The sequence below is a fragment of the Sus scrofa genome, chromosome 13 (assembly GCF_054392235.1).
Source record: "Sus scrofa isolate SSC_HxYL_T2T_F1_AM1 chromosome 13, Sscrofa_HxYL_maternal_Yorkshire_Landrace_v2.0, whole genome shotgun sequence".
Classification (NCBI taxonomy): domain Eukaryota; kingdom Metazoa; phylum Chordata; class Mammalia; order Artiodactyla; family Suidae; genus Sus; species Sus scrofa.
Window position 1 is genome coordinate 16,079,175 of NC_139395.1, and position 24,151 is coordinate 16,103,325.

The 24,151-nt window shown below is 39.0% G+C and overlaps 1 protein-coding gene across 7 annotated transcripts in view; it reads right to left on the reverse strand.

Moving 5' to 3' along the window:
- The window catches only part of NEK11 (NIMA related kinase 11), a 293,211-nt gene that overhangs the window by 203,986 nt on the left and 65,074 nt on the right, over positions 1–24,151 (reverse strand). For 6 of the 7 annotated variants that reach the window (XR_014825059.1, XR_014825060.1, XM_021071328.2 and 3 more), the window contains exons 4-6: positions 16,349–16,467; positions 4,131–4,195; positions 2,779–2,905 (exon numbers count right to left, since the gene is read on the reverse strand). Coding sequence is in view for 5 of the 7 variants with exons in the window: in XM_021071328.2 (XP_020926987.2) it covers positions 2,779–2,905; positions 4,131–4,195; positions 16,349–16,467 (311 nt within the window). In the remaining 2 variants the exon portion in view is untranslated. The remainder of the gene's footprint in view (positions 1–2,778; positions 2,906–4,130; positions 4,196–16,348; positions 16,468–24,151) is intronic. The other variant, XM_084991786.1, reaches the window with a different exon arrangement.

Genomic DNA, 24,151 nt, shown 5'->3' on the forward strand with positions numbered 1-24,151 from the left:
CGCCATCTGGGTGACCTCTCACAACAAGACAAATAAGGCCAACAGTGAAACAGTCTGTTTCCTTTCTGGTTAATTACAGCACCATTATTCCAATAGTATTGTCCTTTGTTTCTCCTACCAAAGTAATAAATTCTGACTATTCATAGTTTAAATCAATTTAAAGAGCCAACCTAAGAACCCAATTCATACACTACCTTTTTCCTGTGTGGGTGGGGGTGGGGTGGGAAGAATGTTCAGCAATTGTACTGTCCTCAGTGAACCTAATTATCCTAACTGTCCAAATAACTGTTTCTAAACTTTTAGAGCCTAACTCACTTTTAAGGAAGAGGCTTCCTGTACTTGACTGCTACAAATTAATGAATCCCAAAAGGTTGAAGCAGATTGCAGAAGGAGAATAAGATTACATGCAGCAAGTATTAACAGATGAAAATATATTACTATTATATCAATGCTTCTTCTTTAAGCATTATAAATAAATATGTACAGCTATTAGTACAAATTATTCATAAGCATTTCCAACTTAAGAAAATATTCCACAGTAAACAGATGCTATATACTGAGATTTAGAGGAAAAATTCTCAACTTCATTCAATCGAATTTTCGAAGCGTGTCTCCCAAAGATTACTCATCACACTCACATATCTGCCACTATAATTTATTGTTCTCTGTCATTCTTTCCACTTTAGGCTCAGCAAGAGACATTTCATTACCAGATAAGCCCATTTTGATTCAGATACAACTAAGGTAATTACTGAATTCATAATAAGGTGGTTATTTGGGGTCAGGATGATGATAAATCCTTAGCTTGTACTTGCTGAAAAGTTAATAATCTCTGCAAGGAGAGCTGACCTAATGCTCACAAAAATATATGAGAATTTTCCTTAATTTTTACATTTGGGAAATTTTGGCTTTTTAAAGTTTTGCCTGAGTCAAATACAATTTTTGTAAGCCTAAAACATTACAGCAATACTGTCTGGTATCATTGTGATTCTTTATGCAATACTAGGAGCGGTTTTTTTAAAAAGAAGTAAGACAGGAAGTTCCCTGGTAACACAGTGGGTTAAATATCCAGCACTGCCACAACTGTGGTTCAGGCACATCACATGAGCCCCCCCAAAAAGAGGAAGTAAGACAGACACAACTGAAACCGAAGACTCTATGCTCATTTTCCTCTCTGTGGGTTCTGTTACCTCGGTTTTCTAGGAGATCCATCTCATTTGGCAAGCAGATGTAGATATCTATAGTTAGCTTTCTTCTTGTGTGTAATTCCAAAGACTTAAATGATGAGATTCATAAATTAATTTACTCTTAATTCAAATGACATGATGTAACATCTTTCTGAGATACCATGTAAGCTTAATCATGAGGAAATTTTACATTTAATACTATTTTTAAATGTCCATAATAATAATGAAATAAGAGAGAAGAGAGACGTAGGTACGTAATTCAAATGCAATCCAAAGCCGAAGACTGATTTCCTCTAACTGAAGAATGTTACTCCAAAAAGACCATGATTTCTCCTCAGGGACAGGAATCCTATCACTTTTGATTTTATACCTTAAGGTGCTGTTGTATAGCCATGGGCAAATAGTAGGTGCTCAATAAAGCAAAATTTAAAGAAACTCGTTCATCTGAACATAACTTTGTGGTTTTTGTCTGGTTCTGTTTTTGTGTTAAGAGGGAACTGGGGAAGGCTGTGATTGAGGAAGGATGATAGGTGAATTGGGAGAGACCACCAGTGTAGATACTAGTGAACAATGAAAAAACCCACTGAAGAACCCGAGATGTATAATCCCAAGAGTGAATTAAAGGGACAGGATGAAGGGGATCTGCCCTTACCAGGCCTCATGGTGACAGTGTTCTCTCCCACTTGGGAGAAACCAGAACAAGAACAGGATTAATGACTCTTATGAGAATCCCAGGGCATGAACCCTGTTGCACTTACTATTCCCTAACCAGAGAAAAGGTAACTTTCTACTTTATCCTCTTTAGAGGAATGAAGTGGGCACAATCTTTCACACTGCTCATCTTTGAAAGCTCAAAACTACTTAAGCTGATTTGCATACAATAATTATTTCCTTAATTAACAAGCTCTCAGCTAAATTGTCCTTTCGACCCTTAACAACCTGAAAATTATATAAGATTCCTCTTCAAAGGAAAGGAAAATTTCCCCAAATAGGATCTACTGCTAACAATAGAATACAATTTTCCACATGGCTTCTACACAGATTTAAACTGGTGAGAAATTCCTCTGATGCAGAGCTCAAAGAAGCTGAGAAATCTCAGATGCATCTATCACTGAAAACCCAGAATGTTTTTTTTTAAGTTTATCCTTCAAGCTAATGTCTTTAGTAAAGATTCTTAAGAGCAACAAGAAGATACAAAATAAAGTTATATATTCTCCACAGACATGGAAGTTAACCTTAAAATCAAATAAAGCATGGTGCTTAGAATTACAAATGCTTTATCTAATAGGCTAGCAGAAACATATCAAAATTTAATGTTTATGATACACTAAGAATTTTCTCTTGTGGTTCAAAAAGAAAAAATACAAACCAACCAGTTAATCTGTAAATTAAGAGAATTTTTGAAACGAATTTAATGGAACATACGAAGTTTCAAATCCAAAAAACCTTCTTTTACACTGGCCACAGAATAACATATTTAAAAGGGATAAAGTGAGTGGATGTAATAAGTAAATGAGCCAGAAAAACAAAATGCACCTTCTCTTGGGGCAGCAGATAAGTAAATCCCCTGGACCAGCACATGCCCACTCACCAGATATCCGACTTTGTGTCATAGCCTTGGTGTTTCAAAGCCTCCGGGCTCATATAATGGGGAGTTCCAGTTAAAGTGGTGGCTAGATCACAGGACCCCATTAGGAGTCGAGAAACTCCAAAATCCCCTTGAAAGAATAATTAATTCTTATAAATACTTTAAAACACAAAAATCAGCACTGGAAATTAACAACTGAGCGTCTAATTTGACATTTTTAACATGCAGTGATTCATACCACTTTAAAGGGAAAGAAATTTATACATTTTAAATTACACAATACTGGTGAATAGCTTTAAAAATAAAAGCCTTAAAAGAGAAAGAAGACTTTGGAGCCAGGAAAGTGAATTACATAAGCTAAAATTCTTATTTCTGGAATTATGGAAAACCACAACTTGAAATGAAAATCTATTTCAAGTCTGAATAACGACAAACGGAATGATTCTGGAAGTGCTGAATATGATCTGCAATTTTATCTGAGGGGGGTAGAGCATGTTCTTCATTTACAATTTAAAATTTTTTTAATAAAAAACCTGAGACTTTTCAAAAAACGATAAAAATTTGAATCCATCAGCTTTGGTATACTTGCCTAATTAGCTGCTTGATTTTATGCCTTTCCCTCTAGGAACATCTTACATTGAAGATCAAACAGCCCAGTAATGCTATGAGTAGAGGTACAATTCTAAAGGAGAACTAACTATAAAAACATTTAATGATGTTGTAACCGCTAATTGCCTTGTGATAAAATAAATGAGGGAGTGGGAAACCATAGTAATCAAACTAGTAAAATAAATCCAACCACTTGTTAGTGGTTAGTGCCTGACATGGACTAGGAACTCAAAAAATATGTGTATCTACCTAGTATATAGCAAATGTTTTGTACCTCAGTTTATATCAGATAATCAGAAACAAAATATAATTGGTTTTTTTGGTGGTTGTTGAGCTCGACCAAGTAAGAATAAAATTAAAGAAGTTCAAAATAAACCAATAATTATTCTAAATACTTTTAGGTAATTTATATCGTGATTTGATTTTTTTTTTTTTTTTTTTTTTTTTTAGGGCTGTGCCAGCAGCATATGGAAATTCCCAGGTTAGGAGTCAAATCAGAGCTACAGCTACCGGCCTATACCACAGCCACAGCAACACAGGATCTGAGCTGTGTCTGTGACCTACATCATAGCTCACAGCAACACCAATCCTTAACCCACTGAGCAAGGCCAGGGATTGAACCAGCATCCTCATGGATACTATTCAGGTTCATTACCAATGAGCCAAGACAGGAACCACCTCAATTTGATATATTAATAACAACTAGAAGAGTCTCTTCCATGGAACACATATTTTAAATAACTTACCGATTTTAAGAAGATTATTTTTCAGAAATATGTTCTTTGATTTCAAATCTCGATGAAGTATCCTCCTACAAAAGAAAAAAAAAAGATACACAATTCCATGAAAAATAAAAACTTTTAAAATCCAAATATAAATAATATATATGACTGAATGTTAAGTGACTCACACATAAATATACACTCCCAGAGACATATCTTTCATTGTTTAAAAGCTTCAAAGCCACAACATGTTCTAATTTCCCTGAGAAAATAGAGGTTTTAAAATAAAGGTTTTAAAGGTAGGGAAATATGTAACTGGGAGAAGGGTAATGTACTTCCAACTATTTCAACAGGCCAGATTTTATCTATATTTATAGCATGGTCTACATGGTACTATATCCAGTAACCATACACACAGCTCACGAGACAGTTATCACAAGGCTTTATAGTCTATTATATAATATATATAATCTATTACTTATAGTATACGTATTATATCTATTTATAACATTATATACATTAGAATCCAAATGTTCAGGTTTTATAGATATGTGGAAATAATGTTGATAAGGGTATTTAATAATAGATAACATTTAAAAAGTCCTACTATAAACAAATAATGTAAATTGTGTCAGTTAAGATTTTCATTCTGAAATCATGAAGAACTAGACAACTTGAAAACCTTTGCCTAAAAAGAATCTAAAAGTGTTAGCATATGAGTCTCTTCACATATCCACAGCTAGGCCCACAAGAAAATTAGCAAATCCTTGGGGATTATACAAAAAGAAATCTGAAAGCCTCAGGGAGCAGTAGGTGCTGTTTTATCAGCTGCTCAAGGAGCTCAGGACTCACAGGAGGTAAGACCTTGAGCCCATGTAATGTGGCGAGTTGGAACTAGTATAACTACATAAACTCAGAATCTTATATGTGGTCCATACCCTAAGTGACCATATGATTTAAGAAACATTCACTCACAAGTAAACAAAATGATAAGAAAGCTATTTGTATAGGTCTGAACTCTGAGTGGAGGAAAAAAAAACCTCCCTTCATATTTTGCAACAATGTCTCTGCCCAATCACATTTGGAATTCAAATATGCAATAGCTTTATGGCTTAAGACATCCCAAACCCAGAAATTAACATAAAAATTGGTTCTCAGCTGTTAATACCCTCTTGGGGCATCTGGCAGAAGCAAATGCAAATGCAATCAGAAGATAATATATAATAAAATTAAACCCCTGAGAATTTCAGTTGACTTAATAGGATATAAACTATAAAATAAGTATACTCAAATGATTGAAATAATGAAAAAAATAGAAAACATAAGATTGAAACAGAATACTAACTGAAAAAAGAAAAAAAAGATGACACTGATTTGAGAAAAAACCAAATAGCATATCTAGGGGGAAAATATGATCACTGAAATAAACTCAAGATTAAGACCTCAGCTTCCAATTCTGATAGAATAAGCTTCTATTACACTAAATCTTCCAACTTCCACAAGTTGTATAGAGAACGCTGCAAAATTTAAACAATGTAAAATCTGGGTCAAACTTTGAGTGCTCTTCTAAGATTTCAGACATGAGTCAGGCAAACAAAGGCAGTTAGTACTTGAGGGGCCAAAGCCTGAAAGGAGGGGGTGTACTGAGATGAACAAGCACTTCCCACTGTGTTTTCCTCTCAGGTATTTTGCAAAAGAAGAGAGCTTGTCCCAGAGCTTGTTGCAGTCTCACTGGGCTTGGAAGACAATAACAGCAGTTCAGGGCTACAAAGGTACCCAAGACTTGAGGGGCATATTTTCCAGAGAAAAAGGAATGAAAGACAAGTGAGTCTGACATTCTGAATGGATTTCATCCTGAGGCATTAGCTGAATCCTATGATGCTCTGGGGTGAAGTATTCAGGAGAAAGCAGCTACTAAGAGACTAAAAAACTAAGCAGAGCTTTCAGTTCCTGCTGAGAAGGTATCTTGATAAATAAGGAAAGCCTTCAACTGGAAACCCTGAAGACTAGAAATAAAGAAAAATTGGAAATAGACCAGCCCTCACAAGCCTAAACTAGCTCAAACCCTAATTGGATCAAGGTGATATATAGAAAATAAATCTATATGTAATCCACTTATTGGAATTACTGAACAGGATTCAAAAGTAACAATGAGCAATACATTCAAGGAAAATAAATGACACAATGAGAGAACTAGATTCTAGAAACAATTTAAAAAGAACTTAATAAAACTTCTAGAACTGAAACAAATATAATTACTAAAATTGAGAATTCCGTAGCTATGTTTGAAAGCAGATAAGACACCACAGAAGAGAAGATTTAGAAACTGGAATAATGGTTAGTGAAAAATATTCAGACTGAGATACAAATATTATAAAAAGGTGAAAAACAGAGCATAAAAGACATCTTAAATATGGTTAAATTTCTAACATATGTGTAAGCAAATCCCTAGAAGCAGTTCATAGAAATGAAAACAAGATATGAAAGTCCAACATACACGTAACAGACATTCTGAAAGGTGAGATGCAAGTAGAGAAGAGGCAAAATCCAAAGCAATAGGAGAGTTAGGAATTTTCAGAATTTAGAAAGACATGAATTCACAATTTCAGAAACAAATCTCAAGCAGAATAAAAAGAAAAGAAAAAAGAAATCCACAACTAAATAAAACTTTCTAATACTGGAGAACACCGATGACAAAGATTTCTGTATTGAGAGCTAGCTGAAAGGGAATGCCTTAATAAGAATGACAAACAGGGAGTTCCCGCTGTGGCACAGCAGAAATGAATGGGACTAGCATCCATGAAGACATGGTTTTGATCCCTGGCCTAGCTTAGTGGGTCAGGGATCTAGATTTGCTATGAGCAGTGGTGTAGGTTGCAGATTCGGCTGGGATTCCGTGTTGCTGTGGCTGTGGCCTAGGCTAGCAGCTGTAGCTCTGATTTGACCCCTAACCTGGGAACTTCCACATGCTGCAGGTGCAGCCCTAAAAAAGTAAAAAAAAAAAAAGAATGACAACTAGATGGAAAGTGACTTCTCAACATCAGTAACAGAATACAGAAGACCAGGGAATAAAATGTTAGACAAAATTACCTGTCAACCTAGAATTGTATGCCTAATAAACAACAGGACAAATGAGCTGAACATTTTGCTAAATATAAAATACTCAGCTAAAATAATAACTAAACTAGTATGAAAGAACAAGCAAAAAATAAAGGCATTTCCAAGTAAACAAACGATAGTGTTTACCATTCACATAACTTAAGGATTTATTTCATAATAAAATGGCCACAGAAGGAGGGTCTGGACGGTTGGTAGAGTAAGGACATGTAAACACGTGTGGCTTATTGACCAGCACTGATGACAACAGGAATCACTGGTTTGCAGAGCATGAAGAGAAAACAGAACTGAAATCCTGAATAACAACAATATATAAGAGGAAGGAGGAATGTAATTGGAGTTGAAGTCCTGTACTGTTTTAAAAAAAGGGTAAATACATTGCCTTCTTCAAACTTCACTTATTCAAGTATGCATTTAATAACTGAAGGGTAACACTAAAACAACAGGAATAAGATGTATGTATAATTTTCAAACTAGCAGATGAAAAGGGAAATAACAAAAACCCGACCTATCCAAAGAAAGCAGGAAAAGGAGGAAAAGAAGAACAACAAAATAAAATGATAGAAATACACCCCATGTGGTATTAATTACAAAGGAGTAAAACCATCTATTAAAACACAGACTGAATTATTTATAACACAAGACTGAATTATTTTTTTAAAAAACTGTTATAAAAACACTCTTAAAATATTAGGACACAGAAAGGTTTAAAGCAAAAGGAGAGAAAAGATATTCCAGGCAAAAGAAAGCTGGCAAAAAGCAATATTAAGTAAATTAAGAATAAAGAGTTTTACTACATAAATAAATCAATAGGGATTTCCCATCATGGCGCAGTGGAAATGAATCCAACCTGTATCTATGAGGACAAGGGTTCCACCCCTGGCCTTGCTCAGTGGGTCAGCAATCTGTCATTGCCATGAGCTGTGATGTAGGTTGCCAGTGCAGCTTGGATCCCCCGTTGCTGTGGCTGTGGTGTAGGCCGACAGCTGTATCTCTAATTCAACCCCCAGCCTGGGAACTTCCATAGGCCACAAGTGTGGCCCTAAAAAGACTAGTTAATTAATTAATTAACTAATTATTGGGAAGATTTTAAAATTCTATACTTGTGTGCAACTGATGATATAGGCTTAAATATATAGCAAAAATAAACATTAATAGAAATGTAAGGAGAGGGAGTTCCCGTCGTGGCGCAGTGGTAAACGAATCCGACTAGGAACCATGAGGTGCAGGTTCGGTCCCTGCCTCTGCTCAGTGGGTTAACGATCCGGCATTGCCGTGAGCTGTGGTGTAGGTTGCAGACGCGGCTCGGATCCCGCGTTGCTGTGGCTCTGGCGTAGGCCGGTGGCTACAGCTCCGATTCGACCCCTAGCCTGGGAACCTCCATATGCCGCGGGAGCGGCCCAAGAAATAGCAACAACAACAACAACAAAAAAGACAAAAGACAAAAAAAAAAAAAAAAAAAAAAGAAATGTAAGGAGAAATTTGCAAATCCACAATCATTGTGGGACATTTAACATACCTCCCTCAGTAATTAGTAGATTCAGTGGACAAGAAAATAATAAGAATATGGATTTTAGAAACAAAATTATAGATTTAGAAAATACAATTACCTTGAACTAATGCACATAAATTGAATATTGCATCAAAAAGTTTTAAAATGTTTTTCTCAGGCACACAAGGAATATTTTCAAAAGTTGACAATGAACTAATTTATAAAGCCAAGTTTATGAAAGTATCCACCCGATGCAGCCCACAGATTCTCTGGCCTCCCAGAAATTAAATTAGAATCCAATGAGGTGCTGAGAACCACATTACCAGGCCCTGGCAATGATCGATCAAGAAAGACACATTCTCTGGGAGTTCCCGTCATGGCTCAGAGGTTAACGAATCTGACTGGCATCCATGAGGATGCGGGTTCAATCCCTGGCCTTGCTCAGTGGGTTAAGGATCCGCTGTTGCCATGAGCTGTGGTGTAGGTTGCAGACACGGCTAGGATCCTGTGTTGCCCTAGCTGTGGTGTAGGCCAAGAGCCACAACTCTGATTCAACCCCTAGCCTGGGAACCTCCATATGCTGTGGGAGTGGCCCTAAAAAGCCAAAAAAAAAAAAAAAAAAGACACTTTCTCTGTAGTCATGAAGCTTCATCCTGGTAAGGTAAATAGGCAGAAAATAACTAAATGAACAGATTCGTAATACCATGTCAGCTAACAGTGCTATCAAAACAATAAACAGAATCAGGAGCTAGAGACTAACCAGGGTAAGGAGACACTGGTTTAGAATGACACTGGGGTCAGAGAAGGCCTTGAAGAAAGTGACATTAGAGCAGAGATGTGACATAAACTGTGAATAAACTCTGGTTATAACAACACCAAATGGTTATTGTTATTGCTCATATTGCTCTTGTTACCAGCAATATATCAAAAAGGAAAGTCTCTGTGAGGCTACCGAGCCTCACAGATGAACGATAATGATGAAAAGTAAATAGAGGAGTTCCCGTCGTGGCGCAGTGGTTAACGAATCCGACTAGGAATCATGAGGTTGCGGGTTCGGTCCCTGCCCTTGCTCAGTGGGTTGACGATCCGGCGTTGCCGTGAGCTGTGGTGTAGGTTGCAGACGCGGCTCGGATCCCGCGTTGCTGTGGCTCTGGCGTAGGCCGGTGGCTACAGCTCCAATTGGACCCCTAGCCTGGGAACCTCCATATGCTGCGGGAGCGGCCCAAGAAATAGCAAAAAGACAAAAAAAAAAAAAAAAAAAAGTAAATAGAGCTTCTGAGTTATAGATGACCTCCCAAGAAACAAGACTTAGTTACCGGCAGTGGTGTAACCACAGGGTCCAACCCCTCACTCTTCTGCAACTCACTCCCTGCTCAGGACCTACCATGCCCCTTCTGCCAGCTGAGGAAGGATGGTCTATCACCTGGTCTTCTCCAAAGCCATCCTCCACTCCTACCTACTCACACGTTTTTAGGAAAGGCCCTGTTCTCTCCTCCACTATGGGAGCACCAAGATCACCAGCAAAGGAGCTCCCTGCAGAGAGACTGCTCTGTGCCTCAGCTTAAAAAATCAAGGCTAACTGAACAGAATCCCTTCAACAGAAATGAGTTGGGGGGTAGTTATTTGTTTTGTGGTTTCTCTGTTAGCACTGGAGGCAAAAAAAAAAAAAAAAAAAAGAGAGAGAGAGCAAAATGACATTGTCTCTGGAAGTTCCCTCATGTCCAATTCTGCTGTGGCATCCAGAGAAGACGATGGTACAAAGATTAGCCAATTAACTGGACCAAAGAGAAGAAAGGCTCCAAATCCCTCAGATACTGGACCAGCCCATGGGAGCTTGGTGATGAGCCTCAGGACACAGACACCTTTAACAAAATTATCTCTGTCTACCTGCCTGACATTCAGGCCCAGGAGGAGGAAGGAGTTTTAGTGCTACATTCTCAAGATAGTTTTTGGTGAACTATGAATATTCTCTGCTTATAACATCATTATTTATCAATGTTTATGCAATATGCCATAGATTTAGAATATTACAAATGTATAAATAAGCCAAATTAAAATAAGCACAGGAAAGCTCCAAAGAAGTAAACAAACCCTTTGTTTCTTCTGTAACCTCATTTGTCTTGGTTTTTCCAGGGTCTATCTCCTCTGTTGCTGCACTGTATTAGTCAGGGTTCTCCAGAGAAACAGATCAAATAGGAGACAGAGATATGGATTTAGAGATAGATGGAGATTTATTATGATGAATCAGCTCATGCAGTTATGAAGGCTAAAAAGTTCCCAGATCTGCTATCTGCAAGCTGAAGACCCAGGAAAGCTGGTGATGTAATTCAGGCCTAGTCCGAAGGCTTAAGACCAGGTAAGTCAATGGTCTAAGAGTCTCTCAGTCTAAGGGCAAGAGAAGATGAGTTGAAATGTCCAAGCTCATCAGTGAGGCAAGAAAATGGGGGGAAAGTTCCTCCTTCCTCTGCCTTTTGTTTTATTCAGGCTTCAAGATATTGAACGGTGTCCAAGCTTATGGAGAAAGCAATCTACAGAGTCCACTGATCCCAACGCTAATCTCATCCTCATAGACATACTTGGAAGCAATGTGTCATCCGGAACCTCATGGCCCACTCAAACTGACACATAAAATTAACCATCACATTGGAGTTCCCGGTGTGGCTCAGTGGGTTAAGAAGCTAACTAGTATCCATGAGAATGCTGGTTTGATCCCTGGCATCACTCAGTGGGTTAAAGATCCAGTGTTGCTGCAAGCTGCAGTTTAGGTCACAGATGCAGCTCAGATCCCACATTGTTGTGGCCGTGGTGTAGGCCGGCAGCTGCAGCTCTGATTTGACACCTAGCCTGGGAACTTCTGTATGCCACAGGTGCAACCCTGAAAAGAAAAGAAAAGAAAAATTAACCATCATGGGCACTAAAATAATTTGCAAGGTGTTTGCAACAGAGGAGCCAAATCCATCTTCTTATTTCCAAAGTGATCTTCCTAACTTATCTGTAATTTTCAAAATACATTTTAACATATTCTATAGGCCATAAGAGGAAAATGCTGGAATAATGCTTTGGAGATAGATCTATTGTATTGGTTATAGTTTGAAAGATTTCGGTAGAAAGCTGAGGGAGGCTGTATTCATGTGCCCAAATATTTGCACATCCATTGTCTGGCAGTGAGTGTCCCCTTTGGGAGGAATAGTGTGACTATGACACCGGGCTTGGTCATGTGACTTGCTAGGGTCAAGGGCATGCAAACAAATCAGACAATCAGCGTGTCTGAGCAGAATCTTTAAGAACCACTCAGTGTTTCCCTTGACTCTTGCTTTTCCCTCACCATGAGAAAGCCCGTCCCAGACAGGAGCTGATCCTTCAGTGCAGGCAGTAGGTAGGGAAGGCTTGCAGCTGATCTGCAGCTACCAATAGACAACAAGAGCAGTAAATGCTTGTCCTAAATCACCAAGGTCAGGGTTCTGTGTTGGTCATGAGGAAGGAGCTTTAATGCTACATTCTCAAGGTAGCTTTGAGTGAACTGTGCATATTCTTAGCTTTTTATATCATTATGTGTGTCTATGCCATATGCTAAAAGAATCATTCTCTTGGATTTAAATTTTTTTTTTTTGTCTTTTTTGTCTCTCTTTGTTGTTGTTGTTGTTGTTGTTGTTGTTGCTATTTCTTGGGCCGCTCCCGCGGCATATGGAGGTTCCCAGGCCAGGGGCTGAATCGGAGCTGTAGCCACCAGCCTACGCCAGAGCCACAGCAACGCGGGATCCGAGCCGCGTCTGCAACCTACACCACAGCTCATGGCAACGCCGGATCGTTAACCCACTGAGCAAGGGCAGGGACCGAACCCGCAACCTCATGGTTCCTAGTCGGATTTGTTAACCACTGCGCCACGACGGGAACTCCGGATTTAAATTTTTTTAATTGATAATTAAGGTAAATAAGTTTAATCTCTGAAGGAAACATATCTTAGAACTATGCAAATACTGAAAACTATAGAAGTGAAAAGTAGATTATATATTTATGATTAGGAATAATATATAGCATTTTTCCACTTGAAAACTTTTCTGAAGATTAAACAAGATGGAAACACCTACCTCTGATCACACCCCAAATTCCCAGAAATGTGAGAAATTTTTCAAGGTGAAATTCCTAATAGTGCTAGAAAACAACAGTTACATGTAGGCAAGAATCTGCCAAAAAAAAAAAAAAAAAAAAAAAAAGCCCTGAAAGAATGCAAAAAGAGGAACCCCAAACCTAAAACCTGCAAAGAAGAATGCTACCCTCCACCCACAACTTCAAATTTGATTTTGCAACTTCTCACTCACCCTCAAATAATGAACAGGTTAATCTTTGACCTTCTCCTAGCACCACTCATATATCTGCTTCATGTCAAATTTGTCAAGTTCACTCTTGGCTTTCCGTACGCTGCCCACTGCTGCCACCTTAGCTCAGGTCTTATGATCCCATGCGTGGATGTTATAAAAGATTCCAGATTGATAACCCAAGCCCCCCTCTATCCTCTATAATTTGTCATCTAATCTTCCTGAAGATCTGGGAGTTCCAGGAAGATTACATTACAGCTTCACTCAGAAGGCTTCTGTGGACTCAACATCAATGCTACAAAATCAAGCCCTCTACAATCTGACCTAAACCTACCTTGATTCATAGCTCCACTCACATACTCCAAGAGCCTTGCCCATGGAACCACTCATCATTCACCCTAAAAGTGCTGTTTTATCAGCTCTGTGACTTTGCTCACTCTGTTCGTTATTGTCTGGAAAGGTGTGACCCATCTTTCACCACATTCAAAATGCACTTTGCAGAGTTCTCATCATGGCTCAGTGGTTAATGAACCCAACTAGCATCCATGAGGACTCAGGTTCAATCCCTGGCCTCACTCAGTGGGTTAAGGATCCAGCATTGCTGTGGCTGTGGTGTAGGTTGGCGGCTGCAGCTGACTGGACCCCTAGCCTGGGAACCTCCATGTGCCATGGGTGCAGGCCCCCTCCCCCCAAAAAAGACAAAACCCACCATGGTTCAAATAACACTTCTTCCAAGAAAACTTCATTGATTCCCCCAAATAAAAACATTATCCCTCTTCTGATTGCCTATAGCACTTAAACTGTCATTTTCTTTACATACATATTGTCTATTTTAGAGTATTATTTAAAGTGTGCAAATCTTAGGCTTATGAACTTGTAATACATACCACATATGTGATACTTGTGATACATATCACACTTGTAATCCTCCACCCAAATCAAAATGTAGGACATTTCCAGCAACCCAGAAGGCTTCTTTGTCCCCCTTTCAGTCAAAACACCTTCTAAATGTAACCTCTATTCTGACTCACCATACATTGATTTTGCTCACTTTTGAACATCATATAAATGGAGTCATACAGTACTCCCTTCTGTATCTGGTCTCTCTCACTCAACATCACGTCTCTGAGATTCATCAATCACATGTTCTTTACTGCAAAGTCATGTCCCCTTGTATGACTACACCACGATTTATTTAACCAACTGTGAATGGACATTTTCTGTGTTTTGGCCATTACAAATAAGGCTTCTAAGGTCATTCTTGTACATGTCTTTTGTTGGACATAGATACTCATATTTCATCTCCAGAACAGAATTACTGGGTCACAAGGTATTTGAATGTCTAGCTTTGGAGGTACTGTCAAACATTTTTCCAAAGTGTTTTTTACCAATTCACACCCTAACAGCAATGCAAAGAATTCCAGTAGCTCCACATCCTTGGCAACACTTGTTATTGTCAGAGATTCTTTTACCCTTTCTGGTGGCTTGGCTCTCATTCTACATTGAATTACAACTACAAATGACAATATTTACATAGGACTTGAGAGTTTGCAAACTTTCCAAGCGTGTAATATCTCAATGCATATTCCCCATAGCCCTATAAAGTAAGCAAGGAGAGTCTCATTATGATCCCTATTTTATGGATGAGGAAACAAATGTTCAGAGAGGTTACACGGATTATCCAAGGTCATAAAACACATGTAGTAGAGGCTCTGAATCTTGCATACCCACCATGCTACACCATTTACAGCTATTGGGGCACATGTTTTCTCTCTGCTGGTTTACTAACATATCTTTGATGTTAGGCTTTATTTTTAACTTATCACTATTTAGTAAGCAAATGAACAAACTTAAATATAAAATTTAAATTTCTCCATCTATAGAGAAAAACTTTACGATGATTGGTTATAATAACATAACGAAAGAGGCATCATTTGTTATCTGAATCACAAAAGACGATATTTCAGAGCCACAAACGCCCAGACATTTAGCCCTATTTAATGACTTTCCTAGAATGTTGAGGGATTCAAAAGAGATTTAAATCCTCTCTTTGAAGGAATATTTAAAATTCATTTAACTATTACTAAGCAGAACCAAATGTAATGAAAAATATTTGGGTAACTAGATCAACCAGATTTCAGGCTTATATTTTCCACACCGAGCACCAAAGTTGGCATCTTTATATGTGTTGTTTTCCTTATGTCTAAACTAACAAATATACCAAGGGACAGTAGAGAAAATAAAAGGGATACAAATATAACTATGTGCATGGAAGTCTTATATCCAGCAGCTTTAGCATCTTATTAAAAGATTATTTGATATTCTTCTATCCTTGTCTCTTAGGATAGTTTGACACCATTCAAAGGATTGTTGTGAGTTTTCAATAAGTCAATAAGTTAGCAGCTATCTGTCAATAAGTCAGTGGCTATCTGTCCCATCAAGCATATGTTTCAGAAGATAGATGGCAAAGCAGACAATAATTGGATTACTTTCTACGCCATGAGAAAGCACAGATAACACATTTAAGCTATACGACATCCATGGATAGCCAGACCTTGGTGTACCCTATAAACTTACACTTTTGTTCAAGAAGAATGTTATCACATGTTCTACCGACTTCTAAGTTGTAAGCTAACGTGGACCCCTCAGAGGAGCTACTTTTATGTGTCTGTGTATATCCATCTTTTCAAATTTATTCATATCATGTGACAGGTCTATAAAATATTTAACATCTAAAATGTCTTACTTTTGACCTGCAGAAAAAAAGAATAAAAAGTTTTGAAATACACTTTTGAGGCAGAGATTGCAAAGGCAAATTATAGATGATTGAACTCATAGTTTGACCTTTACCAGATATTTAGTATCAAAAGTGACTTTCAGTCTGAATACTTAGCATATTTTCTGCCTCAGTCCCTCAGTTTGTTGGGGATGTGAACACATCCAGAAGTGCACTGACACGGTCCAAAGTAACCACGCAGTTCACCTGCAGCATGCTAGGGTGTTCACAGCTCAAGCCCACTGGGAGGTATAATAAATCCATAGTATGCTCAAGGTATCTGAGAACCTCTTGTGGCTCACAGAATAGGATCAGATATAGGATACAAGTTTCTGCCTTGTATTTAAGGCTGGTTTGATTTCTAGAATAACAACAAAAAAAAGGTAATCAAGTATATCCTCTAGATACAATCATTGAATAGTGTCTTCATGAAAAAGCATACTGTAGATGTTTACCTATAGTTGTGTATCTTGTGGACATTTTTTCAAGTTCTGATGTGATTGTTAATACAACACTATCCCTCAGTAACAGATGCACATACCTTTCATGCATGTAGTCAACTCCTAGCAACAGCTGGATAAACCATTCTATTATTTGACTCTCTGGAAAGGTTCTTCCAGCCTCTTTATATTCCTGAATTTTATAGTCCAGATCTCGGCCCTGAAACAAAACAGCATAAGTTTTCAAACTTTCCTTCAGTTAGGAATTTAAAAACTCTCTCTCTCAACAAGAGCTGACCCACAGCAGCCACTGTTTATCACAGGGCCCGCTGGCTCTACAGAGACCCTTTCTCCTCTCCTTGCCCTAATACTGCCAGCCTCCTGAGCCCTCTTCTCAACTAGGCATTCTACTTTGGCCTATAAAGTCTTGAATAAACGCTGACAAATTTCTCACAGCTCAAGGCCACACCCCTAGGATGCCTGACAGAGTCATCATCGTTAGATGCAAAGTAAAAGCACTTGTATGCAATGAAAGAGTTAAAGAGAAATTATTTCTAATCAAACATGAGGTCAATTGAATAACTCATTTGTAATGCATTTTTATTTCCTTTCAGTAAAATGTGTAAATATTTGCCTAGCATTTTTTCTCCTTTTACACGGGGCATGACGAGTCAAAAATGACATATTAAACAACTGGCACCCTCATTGAAACTCAATATGCTGCTGGACTTTCTGGCCCAGGAAGATCATATAGTTTGAACTGAATATGTGCCTCCTTGTCAAAAAGATCTTTGTCTCATTATCATTCTCCAAGACTGCCTTTATATCCCCCCTCTCTCTCTCTCTTTTTTTTTTTTTTTCAGTGACACACCCTCGGCATATGGAGGTTCCCAGGCTAGGGGTCCAGTTGGAGCTACAGCTGCTGGCCTATGCCACAGTCACAGCAACACAGGATCCGAGCTGCGTTGGTGACTTATACCACAGCTCATGGCAATGCTGGATCCTTAACCCACTGAGAGAGGCCAGGGATCAAACCTGTGTCTTCATAGATGCTAGTCAGATTTGTTAACTGCTGAGCCAAGATGGGAACTCTTTCCCTCTCTTTTTATTTATTTATTTTGCTATTTCTTGGGCCGCTCCCGCGGCATATGGAGGTTCCCAGGCTAGGGGTCGAATCGGAGCTGTAGCTGCCAGCCTACACCAGAGCCACAGCAACGCAGGATCGTTAACCCACTGAGCAAGGGCAGGGATCGAACCCACAACCTCATGGTTCCTAGTCAGATTCATCAACCACTGCGCCACGACGGGAACTCCTCCCTCTCTTTTTAAGCTAGAGTTTGTCAGAATTCTGCTGGATCATGCAAGCTCTACTGTCATAATGTTTCCATAAGTTGCACAAAACACTTCTGACATTAGATCATTAAAGCATCCTGAGAAGTAGACACAAAAGCGCTTCAGATGAAAGGTGAATGGAAATACATACATTTTTCCAATCCCAGATTTCCTTTTCTATCCAAGAGGCCTCTACCTAACCTGCCTCTCACATGAAAAAAGAAAAAAATTTTTAATCAAAAAACAAGATCTCCTTTTACTTTGGATTCTCTGAATATGATAAAACACCTCCAATGGAATAAAGAAAACTATCAACATGTTGACATCCCTTTCCTGAATAGCTTCAGGTAAAAAGTGACAGAAAGAAAGCCAAAGAGCAGGAATGGAGGGAAGAAAGGAAGAAAGAAAGGAAGGAAGGAAGGTAGGAGGGAAGGGAGGAAGGAAGGAATAAAATGAAAATAAAAAAAATGAAAAGCTTGCCTTAGTGAAAGATCAAGGAAGTTGACAGCTTCAAGCTAATATTTAGGACAGTCATACATAAGTATAACAGCCCCTATGAAAAAGGCCTTTGTATATGTAAGTGTCTACCTCAGTAAGGCTAAAATTTGTCTGTATGTTAAAATAACATACAGGAATTTATCCCTATACTGCAATGCCGCTTTTCATTTCCTAAGGTTATTTTTAAACTAAGCTAGTTAAAGAAACACAAATTCCTACACGTTTGTATGAGCTTTGGTACTATTTTTTCTTTTTTTTTAATTTTTAAAAAATGTTTTAATTTTTTCATTTGTCTTTATTACTCAAATGAATTTATCACATCTGTAGTTGTATAATGATCATAACAATCTAATTTCACAGGATTTCATCCCACAGCCCAGCCACATCCCCCTACCCCCCAAACTGTCTCCTCTGGAGACCATAAGTTTTTCAAAGTCTGTGAGTCAGTAGCACTTCTGCAAAGAAGTTCCGTCTGTCCTTTTTTCAGATTCCACATGTCTGTGAACGCATTTGATGTTGGTGTCTCATTGTATGGCTGACTTCACTTAGCATGATAATTTCTAGGTCCATCCATGTTGCTAAAAATGCTGGTATTTCGTTCTTTTTAATGGCTGAGTAATATTCCATTGTGTATATGTACCACATCTTCTGGATCCACTCCTCTGTCGATGGACATTTAGGTTGTTTCCATGTCTTGGCTATTGTAAATAGTGCTTCAATGAACAACAGAGTCCATGCGTCTTTGCAAGTCATGGTTTTCTCTGGATAGATGCCCAGGAGTGGGATTGCTGGATCAAATGGGAGTTCTATTTTGAGTTTTCTGAGGAATCTCCATACTGCTTTCCACAGTGGTTGCACCAATGTACAATCCCACCCACAGTGTACTAGGGTGTGTTTTTCTCCACACCCTCTCCAGCACTTCTTGTTTGTAGACTTATTGATGATGGCCATTCTGGCTGGTGTAAGGGGGTACCTCAGAGTGGTTTTGATTTGCATTTCTCTAATAATGAGTGACGCTGAACATTTTTTCATGTGTTTCTCGGCCATCTATATGTCTTCTTTGGAGAACTGTCTGTTTAGATCTTCTACCCATTTTTGGTGGGACTGTTTGTTTTTATGGTATGGAGCTGCAGAAGGTGTTTATAAATTTTGGAGATTAATCCCTTGTCAGTCGATTCACTTGCAAAGATTTTCTCCCATTCTGTGGGTTGTCTTTCTGTATTGTTTAGGGTTTCCTTTGCTGTGCAGAAACTCTGAAGTTTGAGTAGGTCCCATTTGTTTATTTTACTTTTTATTGTCAATACTCTGATAGGTGGATCTGAGAAGATGTTTATGTCGGAGAGTGTTTGGCCTATGTTGTCCTCTGAGAGTTTTATGGTGCCTGGCCTTACATCTAGGTCTTTCATCCATCTGGAGTTTCTTTTTGTGTATGGTGTTAGGGAGTGTTCTAATTTCATTCTTTTCCATGTGGCTGTCCAGTTTTCCTAGCACACCACTTATTGAGGGGGCTCTCTTTTCTCCATTGAATATCCTTGCCTCCTTTGTCATCGATTAGTTGGCTGTAGGTGCATGGGTTTAAGTCTGGGCTTTCTGTCCTGTTCCCCTGATCTGTATGTCTGTCTTTGTGCCAGTACCATGTGGTTTTGATGATTGTTGCTTTGTGGTAGAGTCTGAAGTCCGGGAGCCTGATTCCTCCAGGCCCGTTTTTCTTTTTCAGGATGTCTTTGGCTATTCTGGGTCTGTTGTGCTTCCAAGCAAACTTTAAAATATTTTGTTCGAGTTCTGTGAAAAATGTCCTTGGTAATTTGATAGGGATTGCATTGAATCTGTATGTTGCCTTGGGTAGTATAGTCATTTTGATAATATTGACTCTTCCAATCCAAGAGCATGGTATGTCTTTCCATCTACTTGTGTCATCTTTGATTTCCTTCATCAGTGGCTTAGAGTTTTCAGAGTACAGGTCTTTTGCCTCTTTAGGTAGGTTTACTCCTAGGTATTTTATTCTTTTGGATGCAGTGGTAAACGGGATTGCTTCCCTAATTTCTCTTTCTGCTTTTTCATTGTTAGTATATAGAAATGCCGTCGATTCCTGTGTATTGATTTTGTATCCTGCTACTTTGCCAAATTCGTGGATAAGCTCTAACAGTTTTCTGGCAGAGTCTTTAGGGTTCTCTAGGTATAGTATCATGTCATCTGCAAATAGCAATAGTTTTACTTCTTCCTTTCCAGTTTGGATTCCTTTTATCTCTTTTACTTCTCTGATTGCTGTGGCTAGGACTTCCAGAACTATGTTGAAGAGTAGTGGCAAGAGCGGACATCCTTGTCTTGTTCCTGATCTCAGCGGGAATTCTTTCAGCCATTCACCATTGAGAATGATGTTCGCTGTGGGTTTCTCGTCTATGGCCTTTATCATGTTGAGGTAGGTTCCCTCTATGCCCACTTTCTGAAGGGTTTTTATCAGGAATGGGTGCTGGATTTTGTCAAAGGCGTTTTCCGCGTCTATTGAGGGGACCATATGATTGTTATTCTTCAGTTTGTTTTTGTGGGGTATCACACTGATGGATTTAGGGATATTGAAGAACCTTGCATCCCTGGGATAAATCCCACTTGATCATGATGTGAAATCCTTTGAATGTATTGTTGGATGCAGTTTGCTAGTATTTTGTTGAGGATTTTTGCATCGATGTTCATCAGTGCAATTGGCCTATAGTTTTCCTTTTTTGTGGTATCTTTGTCTGGTTTTGGTATCAGGGTGATGGTGGCCTCATAGAATGAGTTTGGGAGTATCCCTTCCTCTGCAATGTTTTTTGAAGTAGTTTCAGAAGGAGAGGTGTGAACTCTTCTCTAAATGTTTGATCGAATTTGCCTGTAAAGCCATCTGGTCCTGGACTTTTGCTTGCTGGAAGTGTTTTAATCACAGTGTCAGTTTCAGTTCTTGTGATGGGTCCGTTCATCTTTGCTATTTCGTCTTGGTTTAGTCTTGGAAGATTGTACTTTTCTAAGAATTTGTCCATTTCTTCTAGGTTTTCCATTTTATTGGCATATAGCTGTGTCTTATGATCCTTTGTATTCTGTGATGGCTGCTGTTACTTCTCCTTTCTCCTTTCTAATTTTATTGATGTGAGTCCTCTCTCTTTTTTGCTGGATAAGTCTGGCTAAGGGTTTATCCATTTTGCTGATCTTTTCAAAGAACCAGCTTTTCGTTTCATTGATCTTTTCTACGGTTTTCCTCGTTTCTATTTCATTGATGTCTGCTCTGATCTTTATGATTTCTTTCCTCCTGCTAACTTTAGGCCTCGTCTGTTCTTTTCTCTCGAGCTGCTTTAGATGTCTAGTTAGCTTGTTTATTTGGGCTTTTTCTTGTTTCCTGAGGTGGGCTTGTATTGCTATAAACTTTCCTCTTAGAACGGCTTTTGCTGCATCCCATAGGTTTTGGAGTGTTGTATCTTTGTTGTCATTTGCTTCTAGGTATTTGTTCATTTCCTCTTTGATTTCTTCAGTGATCCATTGGTTGTTTAGTAGCATGTTGTTGAGTCTCCACGTGTTTGTGTTTTTTGCAGGTTTTTTCTTGTTGTTGATTTCCAGTCGTATTAGCGTTGTGGTTGGAAAAGATGCTTGATATGATTTCAATTTTCTTAAAGTTACTGAGGTTGGATTTGTAGCCCAGGATATGATCAATCTTAGAGAATGTTCCATGTGCACTTGAGAAGAATGTGTGTTCTGTTGCTTTGGGATGGAATGTCCTATAAATATCTATGACGTCCGTCAGGTTTAATGCTTCATTCAGGGCCTGTGTTTCCGTATTGATTTTCTGTCTGGATGATCTGTCCATTGCTATAAGAGGAGTGTTAAAGTCCCCCACTATGATTGTGTTATTGTCGATTTCTCCTTTTAAGGTTGTTAGCAGTAACCTTATATATTGTGGTGAACCTGTGTTGGGTGCGTAGATATTTAAAATTGTTATATCATGTTCTTAGATTGATCCTTTGATCATTGGGTAATGACCTTCGTTGTCCCTTAAAATATTCTTCATGTTAAAGTCTATTTTGTCTGATATGACTATTGCTACTCCAGCTTTCTTTTGATTCCCATTTGCATGGGATATTTTCTTCCATCCTCTCACTTTCTATTTGTGTGTGTCCCTAGACGCGAAGTGGGTCTCTTGAAGACAGCATGTACATGGGACTTGTTTTTGTATCCATTCAGTCCGTCTATGTCTTTTGGTTGGGGCATTTAGTCCATTCACATTTAAGGTAATTATTGATATGTATGTTCTTATTGCCATTTTAGTAATTACTTTGGATTTGTTTTTGCTGCTCTTTTTCCTTTACTTCTTCTCTTGTTCTTTTCTGCCTATAGAAGTTCCTTTAGTATTTGTTGTAAGGCTGGTTTAGAGTTGCTGAATTCTCTCAGCTTTTGCTTATCTATGAAGTTTTTGATTTCTCCTTCAAATCTGAATGAGAGCCCTGCTGGGTAGAGTAATCTTGGTTGGGGGTTTTTTCCTTTTATCACGTAGAGTATATCATGCCACTCCCTTCTGCCCTGCAGAGTTTCTGTTGAAAAATCGGCCAATAGCCTTATCGGGGTGCCCTTGTATGTAATTTGTTTCTTTTCCCTAGCTGCTTTCAAGATTTTCTCTTTAATTTTGGTCAGTTTGATTAGTATGTGTCTCAGGGTGTTCCTCCTTGGGTTTATTTTATATGGTACTTGTTGTGCTTCCTGGATTTGAGTGAGTGATTCCTTCCACATGTTAGGGAAGTTTTCGGCTATTATCTCTTGGAATATTTTTTCTGTCTCCTTCTCTCTCTCTTCTCCTTCTGGCACCCCTATAATATGGATGTTGGTGCGTTTCACGTTGTCCCAGAGTTCTCTGAGACTCTCTTTATTTAGTTTCAATCTTTTTTCTCTTTTCTGTTCTGCATCCGTAATTTCCACCAATCTGTCCTCCACCTCGCTTGTTCGTTCTTCTGCCTCCTGTATTCTGCTGTTAGCTGCTTCTAGTGAATTTTTTATTTCAGTTATCGTATTTTGCATCTCTTCTTGTTTAAGTTTTATATCTTGTATCTCTTTGGTCAGTGTTTCCTGAAAGTTATCCATCTTTGCCTCCAGTTTATTTCCAAAGTCTTGCATCATCTTCAGCATCAACAGTCTAAAGTCTTTTTCCTGGAGGCTGAGAATCTCCTGATCACTAAGCTGATTTTCTGGGGGGTTTCCTTTCTCCCTCATGTGCATTATAGATCTCTGTCTTTTCATTTTTATAGGTTTTTGGTGTGGTGACCTTTTTACAGATAATAGAGTTGTAGCCTCTCTTACTTCTGATGTCTGCCCCCTGTGGCTGAAGTCAGTATGGAGGCTTGGTGTAGGCTTCCTGATGGGAGGGACTGATGCCTGCCCACTGGTAGGAGGAGCCGATTCTAATCCCTCTGGTGGGTGGGGCTTAGTCTTTGGATGGGATTAGAGGCAGCTGTGTGCCTGGGGGTTCTTTAGGTAGCCTGTTTACTGAGGGGTGGGGCTGTGTCCCACCTGGGTTGTTGTTTGCCCTGGGGCTTCTCCGCAGCTGGCTGACAGGTGGGGCCAGATTTTCCCAAAATGGCCACCTCCAGAGTAAGGCACACTGATGAATACTCCCGAGAGCTTTGCTTCCAATGTCCTTCCCCACAAGCCACATTCACCCCTGTTTTCCCAGGATGTCCTCCAAGAACAGCAGTCGGGTTTGACCCAGATTCCTATGGAGACTTTGCTTTGCCCTGGGACTCAGTGCTTGTGAAAGTCTGTGTGTGCCTTTTAAGAATGGGGTCTCCATTTCCCCCAGTCCTGTGGAGCTCTTGTGCACAAGCCCCACTGGTGTTCAATGCCAGATGCTCCAGGGCTCTTTCTCCCTGTGCCAGATCCCCACACATGAGAGTTTGATGTGGGGCTCAGAACTCTCACTCCTGTAGGTGAGTCTCTGAGAACCAGTTAGTTTTCAGTCTGTGGAGCTTCCCACCCAGGAGGTTGGGGTTGTTTATATCGTGAAATCGCCCCTCCTACCTCTTGATGTGGCCTCCTCTTTTTCTTCTGGGGTAGGGTATCTT